This window comes from Apostichopus japonicus, chromosome 12, assembly GCF_037975245.1.
Source record: "Apostichopus japonicus isolate 1M-3 chromosome 12, ASM3797524v1, whole genome shotgun sequence".
Lineage (NCBI taxonomy): Eukaryota > Metazoa > Echinodermata > Holothuroidea > Aspidochirotida > Stichopodidae > Apostichopus > Apostichopus japonicus.
Window position 1 is genome coordinate 21,379,593 of NC_092572.1, and position 22,396 is coordinate 21,401,988.

General features: G+C 37.8%; 1 protein-coding gene across 1 annotated transcript; it reads right to left on the reverse strand.

Annotated features, from left to right (window-relative positions):
- Positions 1-1,428: 1,428 nt before the first annotated feature.
- LOC139977398 (peroxisomal biogenesis factor 19-like) lies at positions 1,429-18,066 on the reverse strand. The gene is made up of 8 exons (XM_071986694.1): positions 17,873-18,066; positions 13,144-13,256; positions 10,958-11,144; positions 9,997-10,154; positions 9,496-9,651; positions 9,194-9,370; positions 5,680-5,724; positions 1,429-5,230 (listed from the first exon to the last, which is right to left on the reverse strand). The coding sequence occupies exons 1-8, from the start codon at positions 17,991-17,993 to the stop codon at positions 5,147-5,149; spliced, it is 1,041 nt and encodes a 346-aa protein (XP_071842795.1). The 5' UTR covers positions 17,994-18,066; the 3' UTR covers positions 1,429-5,146.
- Between the last annotated feature and the right edge of the window lie 4,330 nt (positions 18,067-22,396).

Here is a 22,396-nt window from a genome sequence, read left to right on the forward strand (position 1 = left end):
AATACTAGTTTTGACCACTAATTGACCTTTGCTGACCTTGGATCACATGGCCGTTATGTTTGGAAACGATCCCTTACCCCATTTACAACTATTCCCAAAATATCAACAAGGCCGGACCCTGCCAATAGTAGTTTCACAAGTTATTGCCAAACACAACACATTTTGACCCACAATTGACCTTTGGTGAACTTGGATCACATAACGGTTATTTTTGAAAACGTGCCCCAATCTAATTCACAAATTGTCCTAATATATCAGCCATGTCAGACTTCGTGACTAGAAGTTGTTGCAAAAATTAGCATAGTTGGCAGTTTTTGCACATAAGAAACCTTGAATGTACGACCATCCTCACTGTACTTATTAAAAAAAAAGAAAACCTTGACCTCTGATTAACTTTGCACAAGAAGGTCGCACAGGGATCAACCATGGACAATTTTGATCGGAAGGTACCTTTGAGATCCGATTATGGCCCCCAAAATTCAAATAACCAAAGAAACTGATATAGGTAAGCGGAGGTCAAAGGTCACCTAGATGCGGGTCGACTACTGGGTTACAATAGCATAACTCCCAACCTTGACGGACATTTTGTTCTCAAGTTATTGCAAAAATACTAGTTTTTGACCCCTAATTGACCTTTGTTGACCTTCGGTCACAGGACCGTTATGTTTGGAAACGATACCTTACCCCATTCACAACTAATCCCAAAATATCAACCATGTCGGACCCTGTCAATGTAGTTAATGGGAGTTATTGCTGTTTTTAATATTTTGGTTTTGGCCTCTTACTGACCTTTGGTGACCTTCACAGGCACCAAAACCAATAAGGATCTTCCTCTCACTATGGGTTATCCACCCACCAAGTTTGATCATGATCGGTCATTCCCTTGTTGAGTTATCGTGTATACAAGCCTAAGCATACACACACACACATGTTTGTATTACATTCCAACCGAGGACCCCATTGTATTTTCCATTGTTCAAATCCACGTACCCTAACCTTAACACTACCCCATACAATAGAATTCTTCCGAGGACGTGGTGATTCTTTAGAAATCACAACCGAGGACCTGAAATTCTTTTGTTCAAGTCCTCGGTCAGAATACAAAACAAACAAACGCACGCACGCACACACACAATACACACGCAATCACCATCGCGTAGATTCCTTGAACCTTCCGGCAAGGAATCAAAAAGTACTTGCTTGAACATTGGGGTTTCAGAAGTAAAAAAAAAACATAACAATTGAGACAAAAATTGAACTTTTTCTGCAAATTGTAAGATATTAGTGAAACTCAACTTTGGGTTTTAATGTCATGAATTAGGTATTCCAATTGTCAAATCGAATCTTGAGTTTGATCCTATTTAAAGAAGAGACACGATACTACAGTACACATAATAACCCTGTATAAATAATGAAAGGTAGAACTAATTTATGATTCTCAGAGTTTATTGAGACAAGATTGCACATACAAAAGCAATATAAAACGTCTTTATACTAAAGATTGTAAATTAATATCATCACTACTTGTTTTTTTTAAATTATGTTGTCAGCAAATTTTCTCACAAACAAGATTCAAAAAGCATTTAGCTTCCTTAATAAAAAGAGGTCATTTCTCATGTGGTGAGTGAGAGCTTATGTAAAAATATACAAATTTAAAATATACCTCCAAAACTCTACAGCCATCCTCTAATCAACGAAAATAAAGCCCTGCAAGGATACATGAAACATTTATAGCAATGAGTATTGTGTTCGAGTTTTAGCACGTTCATATTCATGGAAAATCTCAAAAAATACTGTCTTCTACCAGAGTAGAGTTTTGTTACCTATAACCTGTGTATAACCTATTCCAAGATCACAAGGAGGAGGAGGAGGCTCAATCTAGAATAGGTATACATACCTTTGGTGAACTAAAAGAACTAATTATGAAGGGAAATCTCCTTAAGAATGGCAAATAAATAAAGGAATTTTAACAAATGTATGTGTGAGGCAAAAGTAAGTACTTTCATGTGGAAATAACAAAGACAAAGGTTCGGGTGGATACTTTTTAAGAAAAAGTCGCCCAGGAATGAACCTGGGCACGAAACCAAACCAAACCGACTGATCCTCTCTCAACCCCAGTCCCCTTGCATCGGGACCGTGACTGTGTGATCATCGTCAGGTGTGCATCAACATTCCCCTCGAAAGGGAACAGAAACTACACATGATCTAAGCCAAAAGGCCGAGAAGCGGTTTGGGGTGAATTGTGGAGAGGCATCCACCATCTAATCCTCTGTGGTGATGTGATTTTACAGAACACCTGTTATGTTTACATGGTCATACATGCTTAAACATTTGAAAGCTACTTTACAAAGTAATTATTCTTTTCCGTGGGGCAATGAATACTCTAACACTCTCCTTCACTTATTGAGAATAGTCTGAAGGCTCCACTTCTAATGGAGTAGTTTAAATAATGATAACCGTCCCCATGGAAACATAAATACTCTGGTGACAACATTAACATACTTTACTAACAACAATCTTTCAGACTTCACTCAAGATATACACCATTTTAATCTTTGACATGAATTCAATCATGCTATCTAAACTACAATATTCTTTACTTCATGTTGTTGGAGAAAAAAAAACTAAACACATGATATTAACACCTAGTTGGGATAGTTTTTTTCTATTTTGTAGTGTCATGTCCCACTTCAGAGCACGAGTACGGGATATGAATATCATGTTTCTATCAGATCAAGGTTAGGAACTATTTGAACAGACAATACCAGTGCTTTGAGAGCATGATATTGGAGAACAGTTTAGGTCAGTATTAGCATTAGGAAATTGTCCCAACTGGCTGCATATTAACGATACAGACATGAATATTCAGTAGTTGGCACAATTCTGATGATGACACAGATTGATCTGAAGTGTTCCAGTTGTGATTTTACGATTAGCCATAGCTCTTTACACTACTTGACTAATCTACATCCTCTAGTCTATAAGTAATTAAGATACTTCAAAATATTTACCCAAGTTGCCAATGACTGAAACCATACCAAAGCATGCAACAGTACTCAACCATTCCGGGGTTCAATAGAAATACGGTGCCGTTAATGAAATTTGTCAACATAATTTGGAAGCGCACAACTAAAAGCATGTGTTGCACTATACAACATGTATTTGATTCAGATGCGAGAATCGAGCAAAAGAATCTCAACAATGATAAGAAACATTCAGTATACCAAACGGCAAAAACTTGGCAAAATAATTCAAATTTGTGGAGAAAGTTCAGACAATACATTACAGAAGTGTGATTAAACTGTACAGTTCTTTTGTCTGGTTTGGGTGGTGTTCAATAAAGGGTACAATTCCTAATAATCTCTGAAATATGACAAAAAACACCAATGTTATGCCTGAATATGTCTGTTCCATTGGCACAAACAGGGACATTGCTAGGGTCTCTTGACTGCAGGGGGAGGGAAGGGTGGGGGAGAGTGGTGTATAATCCTAATATTGCAACAAGAATCGTAATGTTTCAACTATGTGGTTCACAGGGAGGGGTGCCGTACTGCAAGTTAGTAGAATTGTTGGTGACCAAACTGACCATAAGTATGTTATTCAGTTTACAACAGTAGTATGATGTGCATAATTATTGGTTATCTCATATTGGAGTAACATGAAGAACATACATTAAGAGTGTACATTAGTAAGGCAAGAAACAATGCAGAACATGAAATTTTGTCCACAAACCAAGAGGAAGGCTTAACAAGTGAGATGGCAAAACCATAAACATTTTACAAAAAACAATCATTGAAATTCCAATGTCTACATTTTCAGGAGCAATAACACGAGTGGGTTGTCAATTCTTTGTATCTTAAATATGCTATACCTGAAACTTAGTAATATGCTATAAATCAAACACCAATTGCCCTTATGCAGTAAAGTTTAAAGTTTGTAGTATTTTCAACTTTATTACGGGTAGTACAAGGAGTTAAAAACAAGATTTTTGGTTAAATTGTGAGTTCCAACTTTTGTCACATCTCATAATAATGTAGCCTAAAATTAGAAATAGCATAATATTATTGACTCAGAAATCAGAATTATCCTGTCAGGAGTGCAAGCAGCTAAAATTATTTTAAGAGATGTTTGCATAGATAAAACTTTCCAACTTATGTTTTTGACCACCAATTTTCCAACTATTGAACATTCAAGCCAATTATGGGGGTGGGGGGGGAACACCAATTTAAGAGATGTTTGCATAGATAAAACTTTCTAACTTATGTTTTTGACCACTGATTTTCCAACTATTGAACATTCCAATTATCGGGGGAGGGGGGTGGGGTTGGTGAGATATCCCCACACCCCGTGTAGCTTTAGTGTTAATGTCATTAGTTGAAGACAAAGAGCATCCACTAGTATTAATGCCACTGTCAACAATTAAAAGGAAAATAGCAAATTTGTTGTTAGGGAGGTAAATGTCTAATGACAAATACTGTAGTATATTTGGAATCAGGAAGAACCTACAAGTACATCTTGCTCAATTTTCTTCCATCAAAATTGTTCCTCATTTGTCTTACAATATGAATGGCAAATAAGTGAGTCCAAGTGACATGATCCAAAAACAAATTTATGCATCCTGATAAATCTGTACAATGCCCCATCCCATTTTTGTTGCCCCACCCTCGCCCCCTCCATAGTCCAGCCCCACTTTTAAGAAGATATGAAATCATAAAACTAAAGTATGTTACCAATAATAGGGGGGGGGATTAGTAATAAATTATTCATAGTAAAGTTGATTTTGAATTTAATTGATCAATGAAGTTTGGAATCAAGCATTTCTAAGAGATTTAGTGTAATAGAATACAGATCAAAGATTACTGAGTACTTAGCCAACCTTTTACGAGATGGATTTGTTTCATAGTAATGATTTCCTTCTCTTTTCCTTGTCTTACCATCCACCAGTGATACATAACTCCTCTTTCAGAGTTTGATGGCAACTATACAAAGATTTGATCTCACATCTGATCCAATGATCCCACTGATGTAAATCACTGATCCCAAATCTGATCCTCTGTGGGGATCGTTTCCTCCACCTGAAATTTTACGACATCCGCCGTCGCATCGTTGATTTTTGCCATCCGTTGCTGTGATTGGTCGGCTAGAGTCACATGATATTGCACTGATCTCCTGATGGCATTCCTGGGATCTTTGGGAGTCCTCTTTCATCGAATTGCAGACCAGTCGATGGCTACAAAAGTGAAAAAGGAAAACAATAACTATAAGATGTCAGGAATGGTCAAGCTGGGATGAGATCAGTAGTTAATGTGGCTTTTTTCCTTTACTATCTCCATTGTTGGTTGCCACCAAATGTAATAAACTAGCAATTTAAAGTATTGGTCAACACAAGATTGCAACCCATGAAGAGTAAATAACACTCACATCTATTGTAAAATGTATTATTAATATGAAGAGTAAGCAAATCCAATTGTTTTAACATTTTCATCACTCAGACATAACTTTCATGTTAATATTAATCATTAAACAAACACTGAATATTCTTCGAAAGTTTCTTGATTTTTTGATGTACCTGTCTTGTCGAGTCAAGAACTTACTGCCTTGTAATACAAGTTTACGATGAAGCGGTATGAAAAATATAAAAATTCTACATTAATGATGAAAAGGAGTAAATATAATTACCATGTCACCAACAATCTCTTTTGGTGGTTCCCCATAACTCTCCATCTGGGATAAAAAAAAGAAGGTATATTTGAAATGATCAAATATAATAATACACAGTTAAGTAACATTGATAGGTTTTAATAACTTGTTGTATTTCATTTATTAAACAACATATCATCCAAATACCAGAATTGAGATCTGTCCGATTTTCCACATCTTAAAGATATCATGCAACCAGCTTAGCATCAAACATTCACCCATACAAACACACACTACAAACATACATACAAACACCCATACAAACATACACCCATACAAAGACATCCAACACAACAATCTGATTGCAGGTGGCATACTCCTATTACAGTCTTTATTCATCCGCTAAATTGTTCTCCTATCTCAGGAAAAGTGCCAAAAAGCAGCAGGAGAACATCTTTATTGACCTGTTATCAATCATGATCTAGTTTTTTGGTGGCTTGCATGTTGAAGAGCATGAATGAAAGTACATGTGGTGAGAAAATTGGTTCAATTGAGGCAATTTTAGACCCCTTTAGGCTTCCCAGGAGCAGCGTACGAAAATTGTTTACTACTGAGTGAAGTGGTTTGTTTACAAGTGACGAAAAAGCCCGGCTCTGAAAGCAAAAAATCTACACGATCATGATACGGAAAGTTGATGGTGCCATGAAAGGCCAACTCGTCAGCTATCCGGTGATGGGTAGCGTTTAGCTAGTGAGAACCTCTATCTAGACTTGGAGACCACATTACTTTGTGATTTAGTGTGTAAGTAAATGGGGCTTTTAATGGGCGTATGCTTCCTTAGAGTAGTAGCGACTCCATTTCCCAGCAGTATGGTCACTTAGGAGCACCTCCTGCAAAGGCTAACATAATCATTCTCATCAAGAAAATGTGTCACAGACAGAGCATTGTCTCCTTAGTCAGTTAGTCTTATATAACGTTTTAGACAAAATATAAACATATGGGAACAGTAGATAATCTTTGGGGTAACTGTAGATATAAAAGTGGGAATGGCAAAAATGTAATGTTGCTTCTTTCTTGTCTCATTTGTAAACTGTTCTTTACTCCTGTCTTTCATTCTTGCTGGATGACAGATGTTTTCCGGTAACTCACTTTTCAATAAGGTCAAGCATGCTGCCATTAGACTATAACAATAACTATATTGTGTGATGTGGCTGTTGGGGTGGTAAGGGTTAGGAGGTGGGGTTAAGAGGTGGGGGGGAGCACAGACGTTATATTGTCTGAGGTGAGAGCTCCCACGTTTGCTCATAATTGCATTTTTTTTTTACTGTGCAGTCTCTGATACCATTTGTAAAGAAATATCGTAGCCTGTGTAAAGTGATTTGCCTCCTTACAAAGAAATCACATGTACTGTAGTAAACTTTTACAACAAGATGTGTACTGTACAGCAGTCATAAACTGAGCCATTAACCACCTGTAGACTATTAATTTAAATCCCTAATTGTTTGGTAAATAACAAAGTTCATCAACTGGTAACTGAAGTTATAGCTTACGTGAAAGCCCCTATCTATTATCTGGTGAAACCACAGCCAAGGGAACGGGCTTGGCAGAATCGATCCACAGCAAAAAAGCAGAAAGCAATCCAAAGCAATTTTGATGGGTATGATTGTGGGATGATTACATCAATATAAACATGTACAATGTCATAGTAACTTAATTAACTACCCCGGTTGTCATAGTAACTTAATTAATTACCTCGGTTATTTATGACTCCACCATTGTACAGTCTGCTTGGTACATATATACATATTTACATAAAATAAGAAATGATCTTGTTTCATGATCACTAATGACCATTGGCCTCAACCAAGAACAATAAGACTATTGCACCCAACTACCTGGCAGCCTTGTGTCAAATGTGAGATATGATCAAGTTTCAATTCTTGATATGTGTTCACTATGTGTTCACGTTTTGACTTTCTGCAGACCTGAGATAACATATTTTGACCATATAATAATGACCATATAGTAATTTTATGCAAAGTGTGAAAACCAAACCTTGGTGTTTGTATGGTGTCTCTAATAGTTTCATATTTTGGCTTTGTTATACCAGCCCAACGACATGAGCCCTGTTATACCAGCAAAACAGCATGAACCCTGTTATACCAACCCAACAGCATGAGTCCTGTTATACCAGCCCAACAACACGAGCCTATTACACCAGCCCAACAACATGAGCCCTGTTATACCAGCCCCACAACATAAGCCATGTTATACCAGCCCAGCAACAAGAGCCCTGTTATACAAGCCCAACAACATAGGCAATGCTATACCAGCCCAGCAACATCAGCCCTGATACATCAGCCCAACAACATGAGCCCTGTTATACCAGCCCAACAGCATGTGCCCTGTTATACCAGCCCAACAACATTAACCCTGTTATACCAGCCCAACAACATGAGCCCTGTTATACCAGCCCAGCGACATGAGCCCTGTTATACCAGCCCAACAACATAAGCCCTGTTATACCAGCCCAACAACATGAGCCCTGTTATACCAGCCCAGCAACACAGGCCCTATTACACCAGCCCAACAACATGAGCCCTGTTATATCAGCCCAACAACAGTAACCCTGTTATACCAGCCCAACAACATGAGCCCTGTTTTTCAAGCCCAACAACATGAGCCCTGTTATACCAGCCCAACAACATAAGCCCTGTTATACCAGCCCAACAGCATGAGGCCTGTTATACCAGCCCAGCGACACAAGCCCTATTACACCAGCCCAACAACATGAGCCATGTTATACCAGCTCAACAACTTGAGCCCTGTGATACCAGCCCAAAAACATGAGCCCTGTAATACCAGCCCAACAACATGAGCCCTGTTATGCCAGCCCAATAAAATGATACCAGCCCAACAGCATGAGCCCTGTTATACCAACCCAACAGCATGAGTCCTGTTATACCAGCCCATCAACACGAGCCTATTACACCAGCCCAACAACATGAGCCCTGTTGTACCAGCCCAACAACATAAGCCATGTTATTAGCCCAGCAACAAGAGCCCTCTTATACAAGCTCAACAACATAAGCAATGTTATACCAGCCCAGCAACATGAGCCCTGTTACACCAGCCCAACAACATGAGTCTGTTATACCAGCCCAGCGACACAAGCCCTATTACACCAGCCCAACAACATGAGCCCTGTTATACCAGCCCAGCAACATGGGCCCTATTACACCAGCCCAACAACATGAGCCCTGTTATACCAGCCAAACAACATTAACCCTGATATACCAGCCCAACAACATGAGCCCTGTTATACAAGCCCAACAACATGAGCCCTGTTATACCAGCCCAACAACATAAGCCCTGTTATACCAGCCCAACAGCATAAGCCCTGTTATACCAGCCCAACAGCATAAGCCCTGTTATACCAGCCCAACAACACAAGCCCTGTTATACCAGCCCAACAACACAAGCCCTGTTATACCATCCCAGCCACATGAGCCATGTTATTGCACTATGAGAACATCAAACCTACACAGCTCACCTCTTGTATAAGGTTCATAATCTTCATAATCCTGTCCTTCTTCACTTGTGGTGGATCTGAATCACTTTCTTCTTCATACTGTTGACATACTCTATACATGGTACCTTGCTGCTTGCAGTACCTCTCATAATCACTCTCAGAGAGCTTGCCCTTGTTCTCCTCCAACCATTGTGGGTACTGTAAGACGAGACGAGGATAAAATGTAACAACAAAGGACAGTGACGACATTAACAGGATAGATCTAGGTCTAGGACTAGGTCTAGGACTCTATGTTATCACTTGTTACAGCACTTGTTACTCACCTTATCGGTGACCTCTTTTAATGATGGGTATAAAACATCTTTGGAGAGCAGGTTTTCCATCATATTCTGTACCATTGGCAGCAGGACATCATCACCACCTTCCATGTTCAAATTCTCAAAAGCTTTCATGATATCTTCTTGAGGTATATTTCCATCCTGACAAATAAAAAGGAAATAATGTTGAAACTTTTGGAAGGTTTCTTCTTCCTGTTTTTAGAAGTTGACAGATCCTTAACTTGGTGAAGACTGACAATTGTCTTCAAAGAAACAGAAGAGTAAAATAGGACAAGATATAACACAAGAACTGCTGGCAAGAGAGCGGTTCTCATTTTTCATGATATATGGTTAAAATATGAACTGTCAAAATTAAATATAAAAAAATATAAATATATGAATTTAATTTAGTAAAAAAAATATATAAAAAAATATATATATATAAAAAATATATAAATTAAATTTAAACAAAAGAATAAAATATTAAAAAAACAAAAGAATGTGTACTTTAACATCTTTAGCACTCTCTGCAAGTTTATGCATCGTGTCCCCTAAAGTCTTGGCGAGATCCTCACCCTCTCCGGCGGTTTGTCCTGATGGGCGGGGTGGTGGCTGGGGAGGAGGAGAAGGAAATGCTGTCCTTGGAGGCTCTGAGGCGGCAGCACCTAGGTAGGATAACAGAAATATGTAAAAATGTGAGTACAGTAGCATCAAGGTTCTGTTCAATTCTGTATGTACCTTCCAGGGTATATATTGAACACTCATTTGTCAAAAATGAGAAATATTTCATAGTTTACTTCACTTGCTTACTGTGGATTTCATTTCAGGTAATACCATAGGAGTGTTAGCTCAGTGGTTAACGCTGGTGCCTTCCAATCATAAGGTCCCGAGTTTGAGTAACTCCAAGATTAATGTATGTCGTCCAGTTACAGAGTTGTTGACAATTGACAATTCATAATCATGGACGTTAAATATGAATGTAAGAGACTGACTTCGGTCAGCTTGCAGCTTTGATAAGCCAATGATAGCTTCTTCGCGAGTTCCTGCTTGCAGGAGGATCTAAAATACATACATACCAGAGGCTACAGTGTAGCTAGTTAAAAGAGACGGGGTGTTTTATGTTAAGCTATGTCTGATGTAGCTGAATTTGTAGTTCTGTATAAAATTCTGCACCCAAGGTTTAAAATACTTCTAGTCTCTCTCTCTCAGAAACCACAAATTTGCTTTGTCGCTGAAGGTCACTGAAGTGTATAGGAACAGTTTCCTATTTATCATGCTATAATTTGTCCAGGCTGAACAATTGCAATAGCTGTTGGCCTGTTAATCAGTAAAATGATTTAATTACTGTATTCATATATTAGTGGTATCTGCTTGAACAGTACCTGCTCCCATCATGCACTGCTGTTTATCAGTGAAAGGTCTCATTTACTATATATTCATACATTAATCGTATCTGCTTGAACAATACCTCCTCCCATCATGTTTTGCATCATTTGGTCCATCTCGTTCTTGAGTTCGGGATCTTGAGATATTTGCTCAAATCCACTCATCAGTCCTGCAAATGCATCATTCATACCAGAGAACATCTGTTGAGCTTCTGGGTTGTTGAAGACTGCATTGAAGAATGCTTCCTGATCTGCTGGTAACGGTGGCAACTACGAAAATTGGCAAAAGACCGAAAGAAAACTAGAAGTAATGAGGAGGAAGAGAAAGTCAGCTGGGAACATTGGATTTGAAGTTTAACTGAAACTCAGAATAACCAGATGACCTTTTTAAATGTTATTCTACATATATCTACTGTACAGTAGTGAGTTTACGCTATGGTCATAGCACTCCTCTGTATTAACAAGTTTAACTGCTCACTACTAGCTAAAGTAAACGTACCCACACTGCTATATCAAATCTATTGACTTAAAACAAGACATAAATGTAAATCTATCTAAGTCTGTCAAGACCAAAGGGAGGCTTGCATGGAAGTTCTTCTCTTCTCATCTTAACATGATCTCCTAAATAGAGGCAGGGCTAATAAAACACAACTCTATGACATAAAAGATGGTGCCACGGGCAAGCCTACCCTGCTTGGTACTGGCTGTGTAGATAGAAATTAGAGACGCACAACAGTCAGAACAGTATGCTGTAATAACTCAGCCACTTGTTTTATAACCGATGGATGTGACAACAGTCAGAACAGTATGCTGTAATAATGCAGCCACTTGTTTTATAACCGATGGATCTGTGACAACAGTCAGAACAGTATGCTGTAAAAACTCAGCCACTTGTTTTATAACCGATGGATGTGACAACAGTCAGAACAGTATGCTGTAATAACTCAGCAACTTTACATAGTTAAACATTTTACTTAAGTATGAAACACAAATTGCCAGTAGACCATTTACACCATTCCTTTGACCTTTCACTGCTGTATAAACCAACTGTGTGAACTTCCAACATTTGGTTGATGTCTTAGTAAATGAATGAGAATGGATTCATAACACTTTGGGTCCCAGTACTTAAAGGTCTGGGGCAGGGTTGTCCAACCTACGGCCCGCGGGCCACAGTCCGGCCCGCCGCAGGGTTGTGTCCGGCCCGCCAGAGATGCTGTACGGTGCGAAATTTTAGTGAGCAGATTTATTGATAACAATTTGAAGCTATATAATCAATCATTCGAACCTTCTGGGTCCAAAAAACTGCATACAGGTCAGTTTGTGTGACACTCTCAGCGGAGGGGGGGGGTCGGCTGTACTTTATTCATCTGTTTTATTAGGAAGGAAAATAAAATCAGTGCGCTCCGCGCGCATTGCTCACATTTTGTTGCCTTGGGCTTCGGGCAAAATATCAAGCGTAGGGTTCATTTAGCCCCTCCTTCATCATAATCATTCCATGTGGCCCTCCTCTGCAAAGGTTGGACAACCCTGGTCTAGGGACACCCACGAGTAACATTGTCCTATCACTCTAATAGCACTTAGAACCCTTAGAAAATAGCTGCAACTCCCATCAAAATCCATCAAAGATTGACCATTTTACAAGTCATTTCTTAATTCATAGTTTTTTATTTATGAATAAACATTAGCTTACTATGCACATTGATGATGTATAGGGAGTGACTGCCTAAATTTCTCTTATGTTACAGTATTCCTTTGCTTTTACAACCTTTGTTACCTTCGACACTGGTCACAGGTTTGTGGCTTATGATGACTATTTTGAAATATTTTATTGTCTTCTTTGAAAAGAGGAACATGATTCAAGTGATATGTGAGCTTGTAATTAGGGGCTAATTTACTAAGCTCTACAATAAGAAATTTTGATGAGTGCAATGCTCCATGTTATAGTTTGCACACATATTTAATGAGTTTTCCAGATTTATCAAAACTTCCAATGTGTATATATTGTGTTAAGGAAATGAGCAATTTGAATAATTTAAAAAATGTAAAAGTACTGCATATGGGGCAAATACTGTAGGCTAGGTGTCCATAGTACTTTAACGAGACTCCAAAGTTGTATGAATTCTTGAGTCAACCAACCTTACTTTGTACCTGAGATGAAGTACTGAAAGAACAATGTGTTATGATGATAATGTAATCAAATACGTAGGACAAGTATTTACCTTCAAATATTTTACAGTCTAATGTATATATAATAATATAACAATGTTACCTCTGGATTAATTTGACCCATTTCCTGTTCTGGTTCTGTCTTTCTCTGTGGAGCTTCTTGATCTACAGGATCCACAGAACTTGACTGGTATTTGTCAAAGTCTCCAAGAGCATCTAAAATGAGAAAATAAAGACATGATAACAGTCAATGGATTAAATTAATGAAATTAAATTTAAGACCTTAGCATTGAATTAAACCATTAGCATCAACCCATATGTCACTTCTCCCACACCAATAAGATCCCTAATTTCTTTGAAGGATTGTCAGCAAACATTCCAACAATGTTGCGTGTAAATTACAAACTGATCGCAAACACTATGCTTGCATTTCATGCCTCATCAGAATGAAACATGTGCACATAATCTGCTCTGCTTTGTCTAGAAACTACCAGGTGTGTGCTAAACATAGCTCTGAACTGGCTGCTGGAAAATACTGTAGCAACAAAGGTTTAACACTGTAATTATCCTAAAGTGTTTCTGTGTAAAAGTAAGTTGGCCTGACATTTTGAACCTAGCAGGATCTTCTTCAAAGGCTAAATGACTAGTAACAGTAACAGAAGGGACAAAAACACGCACAGAATACAGACATGTTAATGAGCATCGTAAGGGGATTAGTAGAAAAGGGATGGAGAGAAGAAAGAAAGAAACCAACAGTCTTTCTCACGGTTTTACTACGGTATGCATATTCTGACTGATCCTGCTGTTCAACAGAATAACATACTTTTATACAGAAACTTACGTTTATGTGGAATTGGCGCACCATGTACAGTAAGTCTAACTGTATTTGTTTCAATACAACATTGAGCCTCAATTGAATCCTGCCAAAAAGATTGCTGAGCTGTGTCATTTTCAATATAAAAGTGGCCTAATTTGATCAAAACCACATAATTTATGGCTTAATAAAGGAATACTGTACACATGATCACCACTGACATACAACCTTTTAAGTTGTCCCCAAATTTGACAACTCCTAAGATAAAACAACTTTAGAAAGGCTTAATTTGAGAAATTCCTTTTCAGATGAGCGAGACAAGAAAGTGACTAGTTAATGATTGATTCTGATATCCACTAGTAGGCATAAAGTTACTATATGAAGGCTTGATAGGCCTAAGCTAGATTGGTTTAGCTCTAGCATGTAGACACTATTTTAATTAGGCATATAGGTTAGGGGATCCTAAACTTTAGTAGGGTATGGGGTTCTATTTCTCACAGGGGATGAATTGGTAGAATTAGAGAATACCCCAGCTGTCCGAAGGTCTCTCTTTTGAGTGTCATTTGTAGAGTTTCAGTCAAATTGTTGAACTTCCCCGTTGTGACTCCAACCCCACTGAAAAAGGATTCATCCGCTAACATTTATGATGCGAGTTATTATACTTCTCCAATATGACTCTGACTCCAAAAAAAAATATCCTTCCCCTAATAATTATGAATTCAGACTCCAGAAAAAACGCCTGTATTGTTAGGATGTTGTCTTTCTCGAAAGCATTTATGAAGTGATGTAGGTCAATCTTATAATTATTTCAGCAATAAATACCCTATCTGGACGATAAAGTGTGTTTTTCACTAGCCTTTATGAGGTTATAAAAATATATCCTGAAATAATTTCCCCACTTTCATTCCACTAAAAAATACCATTTTGGGAGTTGTCAGTGTTTATGAATATATTTCTAATATCTAATGATTCCCAACCACAGCAAAATATAAGCTGTTAGAAAAATGCTGTGTATTCTGTTACTACTCAGACGAGTTTCTGCCAACGGACGAAATTAGGAACCAATGCTTCTTACTATATAAATAAGGCCTAATTAGTAGCTGGGCAATTCCAGGCCAGAGGAGACAAATTCATCAAAACTAAAATTAAGCAACTGCTATGGAAATTGGTATCAAATTGAAGCTAAAAGTGTGAATTTTTCAGATATGTGTTTTATTTCCCCATGCTCTTAACATAAACTACCCAAAATTAGGGATTATGTAAAAATAGGCGATTTTAGAAAAAAAATCAACACTAAAATTAGCTTAAAAAATTAATCCCCACAAATCAGTCCTGTAACAATAAAAGTGGTGACTTTAAATACTGATGGATAGTATGAGACTATGGCTAAGTGTATCAAGCCATTTTAGGTGGTTTACATGTTGTCATGCATCAGTGAACACACATAAATGTTGATTTGCTGAAAAAGTGTCACACTGTAACCGAAAAATGCCATTTTTTCTTAATATTTCCAAAAATTGGAATTGTAATCAACTGATTGTTTTTCTCAAAATCAACTGTGTAGGCACTTATTAAATGCACATGATAGTTTTACTGTAGTACCCTCTGGGTGGGAATAATGGGAAAATGAAATGTGTCACACTGTAACTTTTTGGTTACAGTGTGACATTTTTTTGGTTACAGTGTGACAGCAACAGTGTGTTTCTATAGGGGAAACCAGCATTCAATTTAGAACCTTTCCTCTATTACATCTGTGACATGAAGTATACACCTGGGTCCCCATTAGGCTTGGTTGGCATGGTGATATTGGTTTATTGAAAGCTCAGTCCTAGATAATTCTTGCTGCTATTATAGAGAATCACTAAAACTTCACTATCATCCAGCAAGATGAGATCCAGAGTGCACACTGGGTCCATTCACAAGTTACACTGTTCACTGCATAATTGTGATGCAAATACTGTGCAGTCTTATGTTATGGTGAGTGATGACCTGTTGCATGGGAAGTTTGCCGTTGCCACATTCCTGGATAAGATCATCAACGATGTCATGATACAGTGCCCCAATCTGAAGTCACTGTCATTCCTCTCAGACGGAGTGGCCAGCCAGTTCAAACAACGGTATCTCTTCGTGTATCACCCACTTCAGAGAGACATATGAGTTCAAACATCATGGAACTTTTTACCATAAGCCATGGCAAGGGTGTGGTCAATGGGATCGGTGGTCAAGTAAAGCCAAGGGCGTAGGAACCTGGGGGGGGGTTGGGGGGCACCAGCCCCCCAGTGAAGAATATAGACCCCTTAGACCCCTCCCCTAGAGCGGCCATCAGTCTTCAGCCCCCCCCCCCACACTCAAAAGTACCTTCCTACTCCACTGAGTGAAGCGGTTAGTGTGAACAGCCATGAGAACGGGAGCACATGTGCATGAAGCTTAGTCATTTGTGGAGGTAGCAGCAGCTAAGGGGAAGTCAATAAAAGTGATCTTTGTCCCTTCCCAACAAGTAGAGGATGCTAAGGAAGCTTTGGATAACCGATGGGCAGATGTCAGTCCACTACCAACAACCCATACTACCCACATTGTCATCCCAGTCAGGAAACATGTGCTTTGCCATGCCATGTATGCAGGAAGAGGAGAGTACCACATGAGTTCGCTGAAGTCAGATGTGGAGTTGACCGATTCCGATCATGCATTTGCTCGAGCCTATGTCAATGGAGAAGAGAGGGAAAAGCAACCACCTGAACCATTGGACAACAGCGATGTACTCAACGGTGACAAACTACCCACCAGTAGTGATCATTCTGAGATCACTCCACAATCAATCAAGCTCGGGGACTTTGTGTTGGTTGAGTATATGGGAGCAAAGAAGACCTCTGGCAGATTTGCCTATGTTGCTCAAGTTCAAGAAGAACATGTGGATGATGGTGTGGTAGAGTTTTGTGTCACCCACTTGCACAAATATGACAGCAAGGGATTGATCTTTGTTGCTAAGGAATGTACGGATAAGCATGGATGGGTAGCTAATTCCCAAATCACAAGGAAATTGCCGTCACCCACAATGGATAACCGTGAGAGATATCACTTCCAGAACCCTATTCATGAGGCCAACTGAACAGAGATCGTCCTGTCTTGAATTTGCATACAAACAATATGCAAGTGTAACCTGTAATTCCTAGTTCATGAGACCGTAATGGGATCACTTACAGACGTTATAATATCAGAATGATTGGTCTATACTGATTAAAATTATTTTAATTAGATTAAAATTAATATCAAAATTAATACTATTTTCAGGAAATTTGAAAGCTTCTAATCAGATTATAACACTAGCAGTTCCTTCTTTATTGACACATTTTCATTTTATCTTTCAATTTTATTATTACCTACTCACACTTGTTTCTAGGGAACATATAACTTGATGTTACATGCTTTTGTGACATACATCTTGTGTTGCAACGTTTTGTCACACTGTAACCGTCACACTGTAACCATGCATTGATATAGTTATGATATAGTATTTCAGGTTTAAATGGTCAGTCTGTCAATTTGCTCATATCACATGATAGTTAAGACTATGTTGGATAAAATGTATGTATTTCCAATTGGGGTACACTTTTAATTTCAGAGGGTTTTAAGGAAGGGTATTTGGGTGAAAAACCTAGGTATTTTTCATGTCACACTGTAACCGAAGCATATTTTTATTAATATTCAAAAATTGACATTGAAATCTCCAAAAAATTATGCATGTTTCAAAAGTTAATTGTTGCCCCTTTTGCACTGATAACCTATTCTGAAGATATCCATTCAATATTCTGAGAAAAACCAAATTGAAATGACTAAATGTGTATTTTTTGTCACACTGTAACCGTGGAATTGCCCAGCTGCGACCAGTCTATTTACTTAGGCATAGGTTTAAGTTTTCGTGGAACCGGTACCAAAGCGTTTCTTCTACAACGCCTATACCTCTTTTATGTAAACACCGCAGTGGCCTCGGCCTATAATTGTTCCATTAATTTCAACATACCGTCCAAAATCGAATCAAGTTCATCTTTCGTCGCCTTTGTTTCATTGCCAAGATCTTTAGATGATTCACCAATTTGAGTCTTCACCTCCTCTGATTTTTCGGAATTATCAGCGATATCCATGGCTAAGACGGTTGAGAGTTCAGTGTTTTGTGCTATGACTTTGGAGTATTGCAAGGGTTAAAATACATACGGCAATGTGGTACATTACGCAATCAGGATGGTAGAAGTTAAAACCTACACAGTATACACAGGAAGTTACATAGAAGCTACACAGAAATTATTTCTATGGGTGCTACACCATAGAAATTCAAACGAGGCTTTGAGTTGAATATCCACCAGCATGGGCGGCGATCATGGGGGGAGGGGGGGGGGGACGGGGGGGGGGACATGTCCCCCAATATTTTAGGTGGGGGATATAGTATCTAATATCCCCCCAATATTTGGTGGCATAGTTTTTGTTAAGCATATGTTTTGTATTTTTTTATGATATCGCTAGTAATTTCAAAATAGAAAATGCTTAGATGCAACTTACAAGGCCTGGGAAGTGCCATTTCCAGCGATCTAGGAGGCATTTTCGTCGAAAATTTTCTTTTGCGCTTCGCGACAACATATGGTAGCGCTACAATTAGAAAGTTTGGGTACAGGCTCTGCCCCTCCCTTGGCAAATTCCTCGCAAGGCGCCTCTCTAACCGTGTCACAATTTGTTACTATATATGACCGAAAATAGTTTTTTACTTTTTTTCTCTCGAAATGAATAGCTAGACGGACTGCATCCGTAATGAAATTTGGTTTGCATCTTGTGTATGAGTGTAAGTACGATCAATCATATATATGATCCACATCGATATGGGTTCACTGGGTTTCCATTTGGCATGTTTCCTAAGATTTCTAACCGCAGGTGCGTAGCCAAGGGGGGGGGGCGAAGGTTGGAGACCGCCCTCCCCCTAGAGCATATTTTTTGGGTATTTTCTATGATATCGAAGTTTTATAGTAGCCGTTATAAGAGGTTTTAATATTTGTACACCAATAATTTAACTGTGTCTGAATTTCGAAAATTCCTTGGCCAACATTCTTCATCATACTTCCCTCTACTCCTGCAATTTTGACCGGTCTATTAGGGGTTGAGGGTTTTTTTCTGTATTGGTTGTCCATAGATGAAATTTTGTGCAACATTATGGGTATGTTTTGAAGTGAATTTGTTATTCAAATTTTGAACAAATAATGGGCTTAAAACCTTGAAAAGTGGGGCTGACGGGTATTGTGGGGCGTTACGAAGAATTACCTACAAAAGCAATGATCCACAGGAGATGCAATGAGGTCGAACATGATGTGTGACTGGTGACAATCTTGAAAACTTATGAATGAAAACAAAAAAAAAATTAGGAAGAACTTGGTTCTCAGGCAAAAGTGTACATCTGGTTGGTCGTTTTCAAGCCCGAGAAGAGCCATTTCCGGTGATCTGGGGGGCTATCAAAACCAGAAATTTTCTTGTACGCTGCGCGCCAACCAATGGTGGCGCTCCGCTTTGATAGTAATTCACCTGCATCCAAGCAAATGCCCCCCCCCAATATTTGAATAGATCGCCGCCCCTGTCCACCAGTACTTTCTGGTTTCGATGATAATCGTAATCTTTGTAGTCATGCAGCTCAGGAGGACGAGTGTGTGTGACTCCTTGCTTGTAAACACGAAATCTCAAGAAGGGAAGCTTGGACCAATCTCATATTTGGTGTGTAGGAGTACACATTGAGTACAAGAAGCCTATTTTTTTTTTTTGGGGGGGGGGGGTCAAAGGCATTTGGGGTCACCAGGGGTCGAAATGTGAAAACCTTGTAAAACGTCTTGAGAAGGAAAGCTTGGACCAATCTCACATTTAGTATGTAGTTGCGACCCCTTGAGTTTAACGAAGGATAATAGGCAATAATAATAATAATAATAGTAGTCATAATAATAATAATAAAAATAACACTACTAATGATGATAATAATAATAATAATAATAATAATAATAATAATAATAATAATAATAATAATAATAATAATAATAATAATAATAATAATAATAATAATAATAATAATAATAATAATAATAATAACAATAATAATAAGAATAATAAGAATAATAACAATCAGAATAAGAATAAGAATAGTAAGGAAAATAGGTTAAAAGTAGACGAACAACAATAAAGAATACAATCGTTTACAATTGCATAAATTAATCAAATAGAACATGACGATATATTACGAAACATCAAAAAATAGTTAAAGTCCTGAATATAACGTTTGTAAGGATCGAGTTGTCATTTATACAATCCTTAGATAATTTGTTCACTCCTTAGCAGCAACATAAGAAAATGTTTTGTTATGATACTGAGTATTGCCGCCTTCTAAGAATAAATAAATTATTACTTGTGGTAGACCTTGGGGAGTGGTAATGTATATCATTCGGGTGACATAACAAGGTACTAGTGTAGCCAGATCATATATAGACTTATACACCATTGTGGCCCCAAACTCTGGAACATTTCCCTACCATGGAGAGTTTGTAAAGCGTCTTAAACACTCACTTATTCACGAGCTACCCTCATTGGACCTTGTAATGTTTTTTGATCCTTTCGTGTATCTTTTAGTTTTAGTTCTATTGCTATTATACTTACTCTGTGTATTGTAAAGCGCATGAGATCGTCGGGTATAATGCTCTACATCAGGAGTTCCCTAACTGGGCAGTGCATGAACCCACAATGGGTGCGTGAGTCCATCCCAAGGGGGTTCGTGAGACGTTTCTGAAAGTCAAAACTACAGTTCTTTTTGTTGAATTAAAATTTGATATATCATATAATTTATTAATGTACAAACTTAGTCGTACCTATCGACAAACTCTTTTCGCTTGTCATACGCATATGTCGCCAAAATATATAGTACCGTACCGTGCATATGATAAATAACTGAATTATGAAACAGAAACAGACAATTGATCTTTTACGAAGCACTGTTATGCGTATTATAGTATAATACTGACTCAGATCGTGACTCGAAAAGTTGGGGGTTCGTGGACAACTCTGACATCCACAAGGGGTTCGAGTGGGGGGGGGGAAGTTAGGGAAACCATGCTCTTCATGAATAGTATTATTACTATTATTTCAATCTTTTTATTTCGAATGTACCAGTTCAATGTTTTAAAGAGGTCTTCTGATCTATCACCGAATTTTGCATAGAGAATAATTCTTGCTGCAGCTTTCTGTAGCCGACTAAGTGTGAGAACATTTCTGGCATTACTCATACCCCACACTGAAATTTCTGTGATACCCCATACTAAACTACAATACTCAAACACCGGTAAAAATATCCATTATAATATAGAATATAGGACGTATCGATATCTCAATGAATGGTTTTATATGCGTAAGTACAGCCAATGTTCTAGATACCAACTTAATTGTATACAGGTTTCTTTTCTTCCCTCCCTACAGTCTGTTTGACGACTTTCGTTAACTTCCCTCCTTAGAAAGGAATAAAGAGTAGGAATGAAAAATGTTTGGTTAATAAGCATTTATTAAAATTCATTAAAACCTTGTTAAAATAGAATTTAGGCATCGTGATAATGAATATATGAAACTTTATACAGAAATTTTAAAATATTTTTTAAGTAATATTATTTTCTCTCCTCCATATGTATTCACGATCACTCAACATGGTACACATTAAAACTATACATTGAAAAAACAAAAATTGCATGGTCTGTTACATATTCAAGCATCTGCAGTTAATATCGCCTGATATAAGTAGAGAGCAGCAAAAAAAAAAAACCCAGTTGCAACACACAGCTCGATGAGAAACATCAATCAGGTTTGGACATAATGAGAAGGAATTTCTAAGCTCCGGAAAATTCACATTATTTTTCCGGGGCTGCTTTCGCTTTAATTAATTTAAACTTTCAACGCTCAAATCAAATTTGAATGTATAAAAGAAATCATCGATATTTGGCTCGGTGTACTAAAAATGCGACTCCAGTAATTCTCGGTAATGTCGACAATAGTATTTTTGCCACTTGTTGGCGGCGATGATTTTTCTATGTAATATAATCTAATCACAAACTAAATTGAACAATATAATCGTGAACAAGAAACTATAAAAATATATATATACATTTTATCTGGAAATTTGAAACAAAATAACTGAACAATAAGAAACTTTAAACGAACATTATTTTAATGCTTAGTTTGAGAAGATATGGTTACCATTAAAGGTTTACGACTTGCACAATGATGAAAAAAGGGATGATTTTCGTTTTATATTATTCGTAATAATGAATTCAAACCAACGCCATACCGAACTGATTTCAATAGAATATAAGTGCAGTAAGAGTTTAATGTATAGTTAAACGTCATCTCTCTGTAAAACGTGATTCGAAACTCTGAAGGAGAATTCTGTATGCATGTTTTACGGTTCAAACCTCTTTCAATACAGCCTAATATATAAATATATATATATACATTCATATATATATATATATATATATATATATAT